Source organism: Antennarius striatus, chromosome 9, assembly GCF_040054535.1.
Source record: "Antennarius striatus isolate MH-2024 chromosome 9, ASM4005453v1, whole genome shotgun sequence".
Classification (NCBI taxonomy): Eukaryota; Metazoa; Chordata; class Actinopteri; order Lophiiformes; family Antennariidae; genus Antennarius; species Antennarius striatus.
In genome coordinates, this window is record NC_090784.1 from 12,126,189 (window position 1) to 12,138,935 (window position 12,747).

Genomic DNA, 12,747 nt, shown 5'->3' on the forward strand with positions numbered 1-12,747 from the left:
AAAAGATTATTGCAAGATGTTGTGCATTTAACATGGCCTCTCTCTCTTAGATAGAAGCTATCCACAACATGTAATTACACATTGTTCTTTTGATTAATAACAATCAATGATTACTTTTTTAGGCATCCTATAAAAATCTGACTTGAGTCTTGCTATGGGTCAGACATTTTCTACTACTTGTTTTTTAATGTCCTTATTTTGTGGACACAAATATTTTGAAAAATGACTTTTAAAATTCCAACAAACAATTTTCAGTAACATGTCAGTTATCTATGACTTATTTGAAAGTGATTCGCTTATCTTTGTGAGGATAGATCCAGCAGTGTTCATTGAAGAGTTTGCCATCAGTCTCTTCAACCATAGCCGTTTCTCTCTACCTTCCTCTGGTATGAACAGAAGCTGACACACCCCCATAATGTCCTATTATTGTCTGTAGCACAGACGTTTACATTTTTTCTCAGAGCAGTCCCTCTGCCTGCTAACAATGCTGCCGATTAAGGTCAAGCCTTCTGCGGCAGAAGACCTTAATGTTGACCTTGTGTCGACAGTGAGAGAGTCAAGTACTGATGCTCCATAAAGAACAATGTGTTCACTTCTTTAAGAACTACATGAGCAGCATTTTAACAAGCCATTTTCTCCTCTGTGGTAGCAGTGTGCAGGGCAACTAGTGTGGGAGAAAATACATTTTTCAAGTAAATACTGTGGCTGATTCAGTCAACCTTTATTCACAACACTGTTGAAACAGAAGTTACTAACAATGCTGTAAAATTCCCTTTGACCAGTGACTATCTACACAGAATTGTATATAGTCTTATAGGAAACACTGACTAAATGAAAGGAAACAACAAAAACAACTCTGATGAAGAAAAAGCAGCAAACCAGAGAACGAAAAGAGTATTTTGGATAAAATTCAAGGGGAAGAGTCTAAGGACCCAAGAGTCAAGTAGACTTACAGTGTTCAAGCATTGCTTTGTTTCAAAGTGAAAGGGAAATTAAATTCTTAGCTTTCTGCATAAAATAGGTTGTACTTCAGGGCAATATAGTCTGATATTGTAATAACAAAAACTACATTGCTCTCAAGAGTATTTTAATTAGTGTTAAATATGTTATGTAGTCATATAAAAAGATAATTCAAATATAAAGAGAAAAATAAATATATAATTTTCTTGTACTCCAAACACTAAAGTAAACAAGTGTCGTCATTGCTACACAATTCATGCTCAAGAGGGCGTGAACCCAAAAGCATAGCTTTGAGCAGAAGATGAAAGATTGCAATTATTGTTGGGTTAAAATAAGTTTTGCTTTCCTTGTGACTTTTAGCACTACTAGGACAAGTAGCTCAATAAACTTTGGGGAATGCAGTGGTGTGCTGCTGCTCTTTTAGTCTAACTGTGACCCGAGGTTAAAGTTGGCACACTGTGGCGACCTCGACTGAGAAGAGAGTCAGTGCTAAGAAATGTGTGAGAGGTGAAACTTTCCAACTACAACAGAAGCTGCAACAAAACACTGAAGAAGAAGCACTCTGCTGTGACCTTAAACAAGTCAAACTGCTATAAAATGATGAATGAACAAATAAACTACTGGATGTTAGCTTGACAATACTAAGAAATAAACAAGTAAGCTACTGAACAATAAAAATAAAGCTCAATACATAGCCAGAAGATGGGGACTTTGTGAATAAGAAAATCAGGAAGAACTGCTTAATGTTTCATTGTCTTATTTCAATGACATTTCTTCAGTATTTAACTTCTCAAAGGCGCCTGTCATTCAGTACATACAGTATCTTTCCACAGAAACAATATGGAAAATCATAGAAAGGGCACTTTACACACAACAGGGCACACCATTCAGAAAATATTCTCTTTTTATGACAGGGGTGCTCAATACATCGATTGCATTGAAATGGTTGATACCCATAGACACGGTGCTAAGTCAGCAACAACAGCAGGAAGTTAGCTAGTCAGTCACCTACAATTTTTAGCCCTTGGGTTTTTTTTGTCTTCAATGTTAAGAAAAAGTATAACGAGTAGGGGGAGCTGGGAAAACTAAGAAAACAAAAATTTAACACTTTAATACAGAATGGGAAGAGGATTTCTTTTCATTATGACATTTTTCAAAATGAATGTGCCTCATCTGCCGGTCTACCATTTCAGTACCAAAGAAGGGATACATGGTATTTTTGGACTGTTCACAGAAACTACGACACCGACTTTCCGCCAAAAAGTGAGCTGAGAAAGAGAAAGTTGAAGGAACTGAAAAGCCAGTTGTCTGGACAGCAGTTGTTTTTCTCACAGCCAAAAAGTGAAAAAAGCTGCCACTGAACCATCAATATGGTTGAGTCATGGTTAGGATCAAGAAGTCGTTCCAAGATGGAGGAATGGTAAAAGAGGCATTTGTTGAAGTAGCAGATTCAACTAATTAACAAATAGTTAATGCTTTCAAACGAAAGACGAAACATCACTCCTCAAAGCTGCAGCACCATGATTTGGCAAACTCTCAGAACCTGGCATCAGAGCTGGAGATGCAAGGGAAGTGCACAGTACACAGAGCAGATTGACAATTGTCTGTCAGAGATTGACAACCGCTTTCAAGGGCTGATTCCATTCAGTGCAAGTCAACAGAGTAAACTTGGAAAAAGACAAAAATGTACATAGTTAATTGTGTTCTGTTGTGCAATATGGGCCCATGCAGTTATGCAAGGCACATCAACATACATGTTACATATAAAGAATTCTATACGTTTAAAAAATAAATACACTATTTTCCACAGTATAAGGCGCACCCTCAATAATTTGTTTGTTTTATAATTTACAGGTAGTCGTCGACTTACGACCTATGCAACTTACGACCGACCGACTTTACGACCACAATGTCCGGGTAATGCGGGCATTCCCTCCAGCCACAGTACTCACGCTCTGAGGCTCCCGCGCTCTCTTCAGTCCCCACGGCGCACACACGCTGTTCAGTCACACTGTGAGATCAATAGCCCAGCCCACTACTGATGGGCTGGGCTGCTTAGGAGGCTGTGACGGAGAAATGTATGAATGGCGTATGGAAAAACTGTCAAGCGTTACGTGAACTCTTCTGCTGGATTTGAAAGTGACGAAGAACTTGATCAGATTCGGGAGAAAATAGTGAAACTGGCAAAAAAACTCTCCTTGGAGAACTTACGAATGATCGCGCTGTATGAAGAACTGATCGCGCTGGAAGAAGGAAGAGTGGAAGAAGAAGAGAGAAGAGAAGCAGAGAAAGAAGAGGAGGAAACAGAAAAAATGTTCACCACCAAAGGCTTGTCAGAAGGCTTTTCCCTGTTAAATAAACTCCGTGCACACTTTGAAAAAATGGACATAGAACATAGAAACATTTGCAAAGATTGAACGGATGGCAAACGACGCTTTCCGTCCATATCGTGAAAATTATGACGAGAAAAAGAAACGAACAATTCAGACAAAGCTCACAATGATTATGAAAAGATCATCTCCCGCTCCCACCAACCCACACGCTGCCCCAGCTGACGATCCGGACGACCCACAGCCAAGAACCAGCGCTGCTGGATTGAATTTTTACTTAAGAGTCGATTTACGACCAAGTCGAATTACGACCGATCTGTCGGGCCCAATCGCGGTCGTAAGTTGACGACTACCTGTATTTCATATATAAGGCGTACTGGATTATAAGGCGCAGACAATAAAAATAACTAAAATTTGATAAACTGCAGCGGCTGTAGTTGCGCAATCCGTCCACTAGATAGAGCTGCGCTGCCCAGGCAGTAATGATTGCATTCATGACTTCCTGACTACGTTTGAATGGCTCCTATTGTTACGTCAATAAGCCATTCTGAGCCTCATCAAGGAAACCTGATCACTTGATCACTTTGCCGTCTTAGAAAGAAGTCAACACGCATATCAAAAAACCTGACATTAAAAACTGGTTAAATTCATTACGAGTGCAGTCAGTGCGAACAGAGCGGATTATTTCCTGATCTGAAGTTCGAAGCAGATATTTAAGCTCCGACATTCGTCTTCGTTTATTAATTAAATATTGTTTCGATCGATCGGTAGTCCATTCGGAGGTGAGGTGCAGCTATTTGCTGCTGTGTCTCCTAAACAATTTTTAACTAGTTTTTAATGTCAGGCTGCTAATTTACTGGCAAATATGAAGCTGTTTTACTCCTAGAACTGACTTTAACGTCGGTGTCTCACCGCCGTGAATCTCACAGCACGTCGCTGCAGACAGAATACACAAGCCTGAATGCGCCCCTCCGCCCCCCGCCCAGAGCTATCAACTACATTTGTAAATCAATTGCAGCACACCAGACACCTTTGTCTAGCAGTGACTGCTCTTGAAATTTCAGAAAAGGCTGGAAGTTCAGCTTTGAGGGTTTTTCATCCACCTTTAGGCCAGTTTCTCCGTGTGTTTCCACAGACTAATAGAATGGACCGTCACTAGATTCCAGAAGACAGCACAATGGCGTTTTTAAGGCCAATTGAGTTTAAAGTGGGTTATTTCCGACGCCAATAGTTAGGAAATACTGAGATCAGTCAGTCAGTAAAACTTAATTAATAGAATTGTTGAAAGTTCCTTATGTTTTGCTACGTAATCACCGGTGCTCCTACAGTCTGCTCTACCGTCAGAGAGCAGCTCAGTCAGAGCTGGGACTTCGGTGACGCCCCTTGACTACCGTTGTTAGGGGGCGTAGGCCCGAGTGCCTTGTGAGGGGGCTCCTCTGGTGGCGGAGTGCGGCATGACTGGTGGCCAGACTGCTGGCTTTTTTTCAGCGATCATGTTCTTAACCAATATTAATATGAATATTAATCCATATATAAGACGCACCGGATAAGGCACACCACGGGTTTATGAGAAAATTTTATGCTTTTAGGTGCGCCTTATAGTGCGGAAAATACGGTATATGTTTTGCATTTTTGTCGGAGGTAGATCATTTTGACTTGGTTATTTTATAAGTAGATCAAAGCTGAAAAAGTGCAAGCACCCCGTTTCTATGAGACCTCAGTTGCCGCAATAACAACCTTAGCACTGAAACAAATAGGCTTCAAATAAGTGACATAAACTTAAAGATATCCAGACTACTCTCTCATTTACAGCAAGAAAAGAAGGGAAAAGTCTGCAAAGTATGACTTTAGACTATGTTAATTACTGCTCTTTGAATGTTTTTGCGCTGAGTTGTCTAATTCACCTAATGCTAGAAATGAATACACTCATTATATTCACGGAATTTAATTAACAGTTAAGGTCAGTCATTTAAGAGTTCAATTATAATATGACTCATATCTTCTTCTTCTTCTCCTTTCGGCTTTTCCTTCATTATAAAATTTTATGACTGTTCTTAAATGTAATACAGTATAAAAATGTCTGTTTTGTAACTATCCACTAATGCAGTAGCAGTAATACTTTGTTCTTCCATGTTGTCAGAGTGTAATTGGTGCAGCTACCTGCTTTGCCTTATGTTATGTCAGCGTGTAACAGACAAGTGCAATAGGGCCCTTTCACCTCATATTCCTGTTTAAAGCCATAGCCTTCAGCAGTTTTCATCTGGTTGATATGCTGGAGAAGGTCAGCCACCCGGACAGCAGGGTGTAGCTGCCCTGTGTGGTATGGAGAACCTTTGCGTCCACACTGGTGCCTCGGGGAGCCTCCCAGCAGGCTGCTGGCCTCATTCACTGAACTACGAGCATCACCTGCACCACACAACAGACACGTTTGCAATTTCAGTGCAACTCCAGCTGAGAAACATAGATACAAGACAAGGTCAAGGATTTGCTGACATTTTCATGTATCACCACGTATTCTATACAGAGTATGTTACTGGTACTCTATATGACTTTTGTAATGGCTCTTTAGGCAAAAATATTTCATTTGTTTATTCCCTTATTATAACATACAGGCAAACCTTGGTTTCCTACCACAATTCGTTCCGGAAGGCTGTTCGAATACCGATTTGTTCGAATTCCAAATACATTTTTCCCATTACAAATAGGGTAAATGGTCTTGATCCGTTCCAAGACGCTAGAAAACTACCGTTTTTCAACATAATATTATTTCAAAATTTCATTAATATATCGAATTGTATAGTAATGAAACATATCAAAGAAATGTAAAAGAAAGAAGCAAATACGAGAAAGAAAGAAAAAAAAAACATCACCATAATCAGGTTAGCCTAAGGTATGAATTACCGTCATCTTTTGGACAGAAGTACCGTAACTCATACCATAGGCAATGGAACGCAAATTAAGTGAAAAATTATTGAATACAGTAAACTAAAATAAAAAGCACATTCCTGTCACGTTTTATCTCGACTGTTCTCGCCTTTATTGCGCTTGGCGGCGAGAAAAAGGCATTTGTTTCGCATTCGACTTCCAAATTTTGTTTGTCTTTAAGACAAAAAAATTCTGAATTTTTTTGGTCGAATTCCAATTTGTTCGATGTCTAAAGCGTTCGAAAACCAAGGTTTGCTTGTAGTTTTCTATATGTATGCAGATGACATACAACTTTATATTGCAGGGTATCCACATGACTACAGTCTCCTACATTCACTGAAATACATGTGCTCAACTAAACAATTGATAGATATTCTAGAAATGTCTGAAACTGAAAAAAATAAAAACGTTTGCTGAAATAAAGAAAGATTAAGACACAATATTTATCTCCACCTCTGTAAAACAAAAGCCCCCCGAAAAATGGCATTTCTTAGTTCCTGGAATCAGAGCTAAACAATTTGATGAAGCTTTCTAGCTTCATTTAACCATCACGTCTTGAAACTATTGCTTGCTGCAGCTTTCCCATATGCGAAACCCTTCCTTATTCATCTTTCCGACGTTAATACCTTTTATTGGTGTGTATTTGTGATTTTACTACAGTACATTCTAATGTATTGTTTTTTAACATCTCTCTCATGTTGTTAATATGTTTTTCTGCAGTTTTCTTTTTTCTAATCTCATAAACTTTGTTATAAGCTGCACATAGTGAATTACTGAGGGGAAGTGGTATCAAAATATTTTTCTTAAATCTTTGGATGATTCACACATACATGAAGTGAATAGGGGATGTTCAATATCACAAAGAGCGGGAAGTCCGAAACTGCACTGTGTAGATGATTATGGGCTGTCCGATTTGCAGACACTGTTCTGAGTTTTGGTGCATTTTTCTTACTGCGAGTACCGCAGGTGTGTGCATCCATGAATGAGAGGGCCATCCTTTCATCCTCCTGTAGGGTGCTCTGGTCGGTAAAACTCCGCTCCATGGAGCCCATATGGCTCTTCTCCTGCCGATAGGTAATGGGTGTCTTATTCATGTTCACTGGTTTCCTATCAATGGATGAAGAAGAAATGGAAAAGGGCAGGGAAGTAGGGGAGAAGCCAGATTGCAAATGACATGGACAAAGAGAGGGAGGACAGGAAAATCCAAAGTTTAGCGAGTAATAATGAGATTTAGAATGCTTAAACAGTGAGAAAAAAACTTAAACACAAAGCTTAATTGTTTTCTCTGTACAATAGCCAGACAGCACAAGCATGAATATGATGCATCACAAATTGATGGAAAAGCAAAGAGGTGGTGTCACTTACGGATAATAAGAGTAGTAGTCCCGTCTGGAAAGAGTGCAAGAGAGGGAGAGAAAAATCAAGAGGAAAAACAGATGCATGATGAAAGCAATGTCAGCTGAGGGTAGAATGCATTGATTACACTGAAAATGAGAGCATCCTATCACGAGCTCAGCTGTATAGGGTATGTGACACATGCAAACGGACAAAGCAGGTGCTGACAGACCAAACCAATGCAAGGCAGAAAAGATTTGTGTTTCCTTCTATTGAATACGTCTCACTGTTACACACTTCAAGGACTACACCACAAGGCTTCCTTTCACAGCAAATTTGACGATCAATTTTTTCAGAGTTTGATGTCATGGTAACTTAGCTGAGGAACTCATGCTAATCTGCAGAATAGTGGTGACTGAACAAATCACTGTTATTAACTATTAGCCAGACCATTGTGTCAGCTATTTAATCATCATAGCCAGAGACATGATTACATTTCATGGAAAGGCTCACTCTTCAGATTGCAGTAAATAACAATGGTTTACCCTTATTCATGAATTAAACTAACTGGACTATAACTGTTGCCAAATACACACAGAGAGATGTGAACGATCAGCTTCATACCTGTGGGATCATTGGCTAATAATCTCTAATAGCACAACTTTTCCCTACCAGTTAGCATCTCATTTAAGGGTCAGGCCTGTGGTTGGGGTGTATAATTAAGTAGCTAATTAAATTGTATCAAGCTCTAATTCAATACTTCACACTCAGATAAGCTCTTCCGATCAGAGTCGTTTGGTCCCTCTGTTGTGCCATGAGGGAATGAAAACAGTGCAGCTCTGGCAGTTGGTCCAGAATTTTTCCTAAATGATCTACGACCTTTTCCAAAGTTCCGCAATAGTAAACACTGATTACTGAACTATCACAAAACAAATCGTGAAAGGAAAACAATATGGAGATGTGGTCTGATTGTGCAAAATGAGGCATATTTTATGCTTAACACTTATCAGCAGACATTTACCCTTTCTTAACGATGATGATGACAGCGCCCAGCAGAAGAATGAGGACAATGAGCCCCCCTGCACACACCCAAAGAATGAGACCCATCTCCTCCGAGTGCTGGGACACCTCTAGAGCCTTGCGGTGATCTTTGCAGGCCGCTAGGAGCAAAAGCACAAATTCACATTGAATGGGACAGAGTAACTAGAAGAGTGTGCAAAATTGAATACATAGTAAGTTGAAAATTCAAAGCTTTGTGACCCATGAAATTCTTTGTAAACTTTTCGCTGACCACCACCCATCCTGCATATAATGAGGAGATTCACTGAATTATGATTGTTCAATATGATACTTACAGAAAAGCTAAGGAGTAATTTGGGATAATGGTAAAATACCAAATTGCTAAGAATTAACTGAGAATTGGTAACAATTTTCATAGTTGCGATGATATCACCTGTTAGGATCAACAGCAAATGTCATGTACCAAAATGTCCCACAGTACACAGTCAGTCAGTCATCTTCAGATTACCACCACTATATCCGCTGCAGCGGGTCACGGCGAGCTGGAGCCTATCTCAGCGGCATAGGGCGTGAGACACTCCAGGCACGACGCCAGTGCACCGCGGAGCCACACACAAAGACATACAACCATGCACACACACACTCATTCCTATGGGCAATTTGTAATGGCCAATCAACCTGAAGTGCATGCTTGTGGAGGTGGGAGGAAGCCGGAGAACCCGGAGAGAATCCACGCAGACACGAGGAGAGCATGCAAACTCCACACAAAGCAGGACTCGAACCCGGGTCCACCGTGTTGTGAGGCGACAGCGCTAACCACTGCGCCACCGCCACAGCACACAGTTCTTCAATATTCTCTCAATCATTGCAAAAATAAACTCATGATATTCTATCAGCACATTTGTATGTAACGACACTCACGTTCAGTAAATCTATGAGGTGCATTTCTATTCAACACTAAATGACACATATTTTTCCAGGTCATATGTAATCCATGCAGCTCTATACAATCTCAAGGTGTCCTCTAGTCTGAAAAGCTCATCATTATAAGAGCAGGTTATTTATTTCTCTGGCATGAAGTTCATACTTATGTAAATGGTGCTGAGTAGTGGGTCTTTTCTTGTTCTAGGGTTCCACAGATCTGGTGTGTTCAGCCTGTCCTTCAGGCAATGAAACAAACCCTTCTGAGCCCACTGGAACTTCCCAATGTGGAAAGGCAGAAAGTCAGAGCAGGCCTGAGGATAGAGCTCAGTCTTGTAGCCTGCTGGGTTGGAATTTGATTTGGGGCAGAAAAATGAACACAGACCATATTATAGCCCAACACTGCAGCCACAGGCACTGTATGGATGCTTTAGAATTCATTCATCCATTATCTATTACCCCTTATCCTTTACAGGGTAGCTGGAAGCTTGGAGTTAACCCCAGCAGACACTGGGAAAGACATGGGATGCAAAAAGGACACATCACTTGTTCATCACCAGGTTTACCCTTATGAAATATCTAGAGTTACCTATATTGTATGCTTCTGGACTGAGGATGAGAACCAGAGCACTGAGAGGGCACCCATGCAGACCCAAAGACAACATGCCAACTCTACACTGAATGGTCTGGACTGCCATAACACTGTGTAGCTTTAAAATGCTCATCCTAAATTAAAACGAAAGTAGGACATTACAGTTTCATTATTTAAGGATATTTTATTCAGTGATGATGTTTGGCACATCTGAATGGAGAAAATGGGGCACCGACTTAACATTGAAAGGAACTGTTTCTTATAAAACAGCTCAGAACATGGCATTTTGAATTGCTCACTCCACGCGTAATGCTGTTCCAGAAAATGTATTTGGTGAATGTACAACACATGTGAAGCATTTACTTTACTTTAGTGATGAAGCACATTGGTCAGACTCATGAGGTCTAACACTGACTTATTTGTGGGTTTCATTCACAAAAAGTCTTTAATTTTTATTTAAACATGTCTATGTGCCAAAAACCAGGCGCAAAACATTTACAAACCTGTTGTTTATTCTATGCTATGAACTTATTTAATATGACATGTGCACGCAAAATAAAATATTACATCGCACTGGCATAAATGCAAATGGGGACATAAAAATAAATTAATTTCCCTTTTCTGACATTTAGACAGATAAGTCAGTTTTCCCACATTTAGCCTTGACATTTCTATTAAGGCCAAACACGGGTAAGAAATAGATTTCCACATGAATCCATGCACCTGTAAGCTGCTCAATAGTGGAGATTGGCACTTATGGAGAAATGGAAGTCTATTGTTGTGTTGAGTCTGCTAGAGAATCCTTAATTAAACTGTCACCTGCAAGTTGAAATGTAATCTCCAGCTCTGTTATCCAAGCCAGAATCATTTGCCTCCACTTTGCTTTTGATGGGATGCTTGATTGTAACAGCTTAAGACTTGACGATGCAGAGGGTGTATTAAAAGTAAAGGATAAAAGTGATCACAAAAGTCAAAATAAATATAGGATACTTTTCCATCTTATGTCTTTTTTGGTTTTATAATCATGTATATGAATGATGTTATGCTTCTTTTTTAATCTTACTTTACATATTTTACTTCCATATCTTTTTGGTCCTATCTTTCCCACTGTTCTACTTATTTTTATTTTACTGTTGATATCTTTCTTTTTTGGTCATGAAATTCAATTATTTTGACTGCTGGTAAATGAAAAATAAATATACATTGTAGCTTTAAGTATCATGTGAAAAGCCTCTTGCTGTTAGAAAGCATAATTAATCATCACCCAACCAAGTGTCTGTGTGGGACAGATGGAGTGAGACACTTGCCTTCAGCTTTATGCTTCAGGAGAGCCTCATTTCTTTCATATTTCACTCGCAAAAAGAGGACTGCACCATAAAAAGACACCCCGCCAAGACAGTTTACTTGCAGGGCTCTGCTTATTGTTGCAGTGCTATGATAACTATAAATACATGGCTTTTATTCACTATGATCTGACAGTACACTATGGGAGAGGGGCTCTCCTGCCATCAGGACTTTGAGTCAATTTCTGTGCCCTTTTCATGTTCCTTTGAATGAAAAAAGATGAGGTAGAAAACGAGGTGGGAGGAGCAGGGAATTCTCAGACGAAGGTAGCTCCATCTGGAGGTTTTGATCTGGATGGCCCTTCTAGACCACACAGAGGTCAGAGCCTTTAGATGTAGCTGTGGATGGGAATACAGAGTCTGCTTTTGATATACTGTGTCTCAGTGTCTGCCCCCAAACAAACAGGATGAAAGTGTGACCTCTAATCCCTCCCTGTGTGTTGCCCTTTCCTCACAGACCGCCTGCTAAACAACCAGGAATTGTCCAGTGCTCAGGCTTCGAGGTAAATAACCATGCAACATACAGACCAGCAGCGCTGCAATTGTGAGTATGGTTATGGTTAATCTTTTTTTAATCAAAGAACAACGACAAAGAAGAAAATTTGGATTGGCAATTGGACACAATGAAGGAAAATTCTTCCAAGGTCATGGAGCTCATAGGAGGAGAAACATTTATGTTGCATTACCTTTGCGAGCAATGCGGATGCAGTTTATTCTGGATTCCTGAAAGAGAAAGAAAATCAAGCCATTAGAAGAGAGGCCATCACTGTGCATCTTGAAATAAGAGAGTTGCGATAAGATAAAAGAGAATGTTAACACACATTGAACAACATCCATTTATCACACTGAAAATATGACCACTGCAGATAAAGATTTCTTCTGAACTAGAAAGGCACCGAGCTAAGGTTATACCTCAAAGAGCAGAAATATCCTACATGTTTGTCTTGTCATATATAGAAGCAGCTCTGATTTTATTTACTATGTAAGACATGAAAGGAAATGAAAATGAAATAAAATCAGCTTTTGTGATCCCCGTAGGGAAATTATTTGTCCACTCTAGTTAGTTACATGCAAAAATCACATGGCATTAAACTGAGGCCTCAGTTACACAAATCTGTGTACATCTGTTCCACTCCAACTTTCTGTGTGAAGGCATAACAGTTGTCTTTTTAGTACAGCAACAGACAAAAGACACATCTGCTTGAAATTCACGTGAAGACCTGTGACCTGTGTGGTGTCCCTGCAGCTACTCCAGCTGCTACTTCTTCCCACTTACAATATTGCATATTTTGGTAACTCTACGTTGACTATAGGCATGACT

General features: G+C 39.8%; 1 protein-coding gene across 4 annotated transcripts in view; it reads right to left on the minus strand.

Annotated features, from left to right (window-relative positions):
- Positions 1 to 12,747, minus strand: part of ptprub (protein tyrosine phosphatase receptor type Ub) — a 195,339-nt gene that overhangs the window by 52,978 nt on the left and 129,614 nt on the right. For 2 of the 4 annotated variants that reach the window (XM_068323141.1, XM_068323140.1), the window contains exons 13-17: positions 12,113 to 12,149; positions 8,572 to 8,710; positions 7,581 to 7,604; positions 7,168 to 7,322; positions 5,509 to 5,696 (exon numbers count right to left, since the gene is read on the minus strand). In XM_068323141.1, coding sequence (XP_068179242.1) covers positions 5,509 to 5,696; positions 7,168 to 7,322; positions 7,581 to 7,604; positions 8,572 to 8,710; positions 12,113 to 12,149 — 543 coding nt within the window. The remainder of the gene's footprint in view (positions 1 to 5,508; positions 5,697 to 7,167; positions 7,323 to 7,580; positions 7,605 to 8,571; positions 8,711 to 12,112; positions 12,150 to 12,747) is intronic. The other 2 variants (XM_068323142.1, XM_068323143.1) reach the window with 2 other exon arrangements.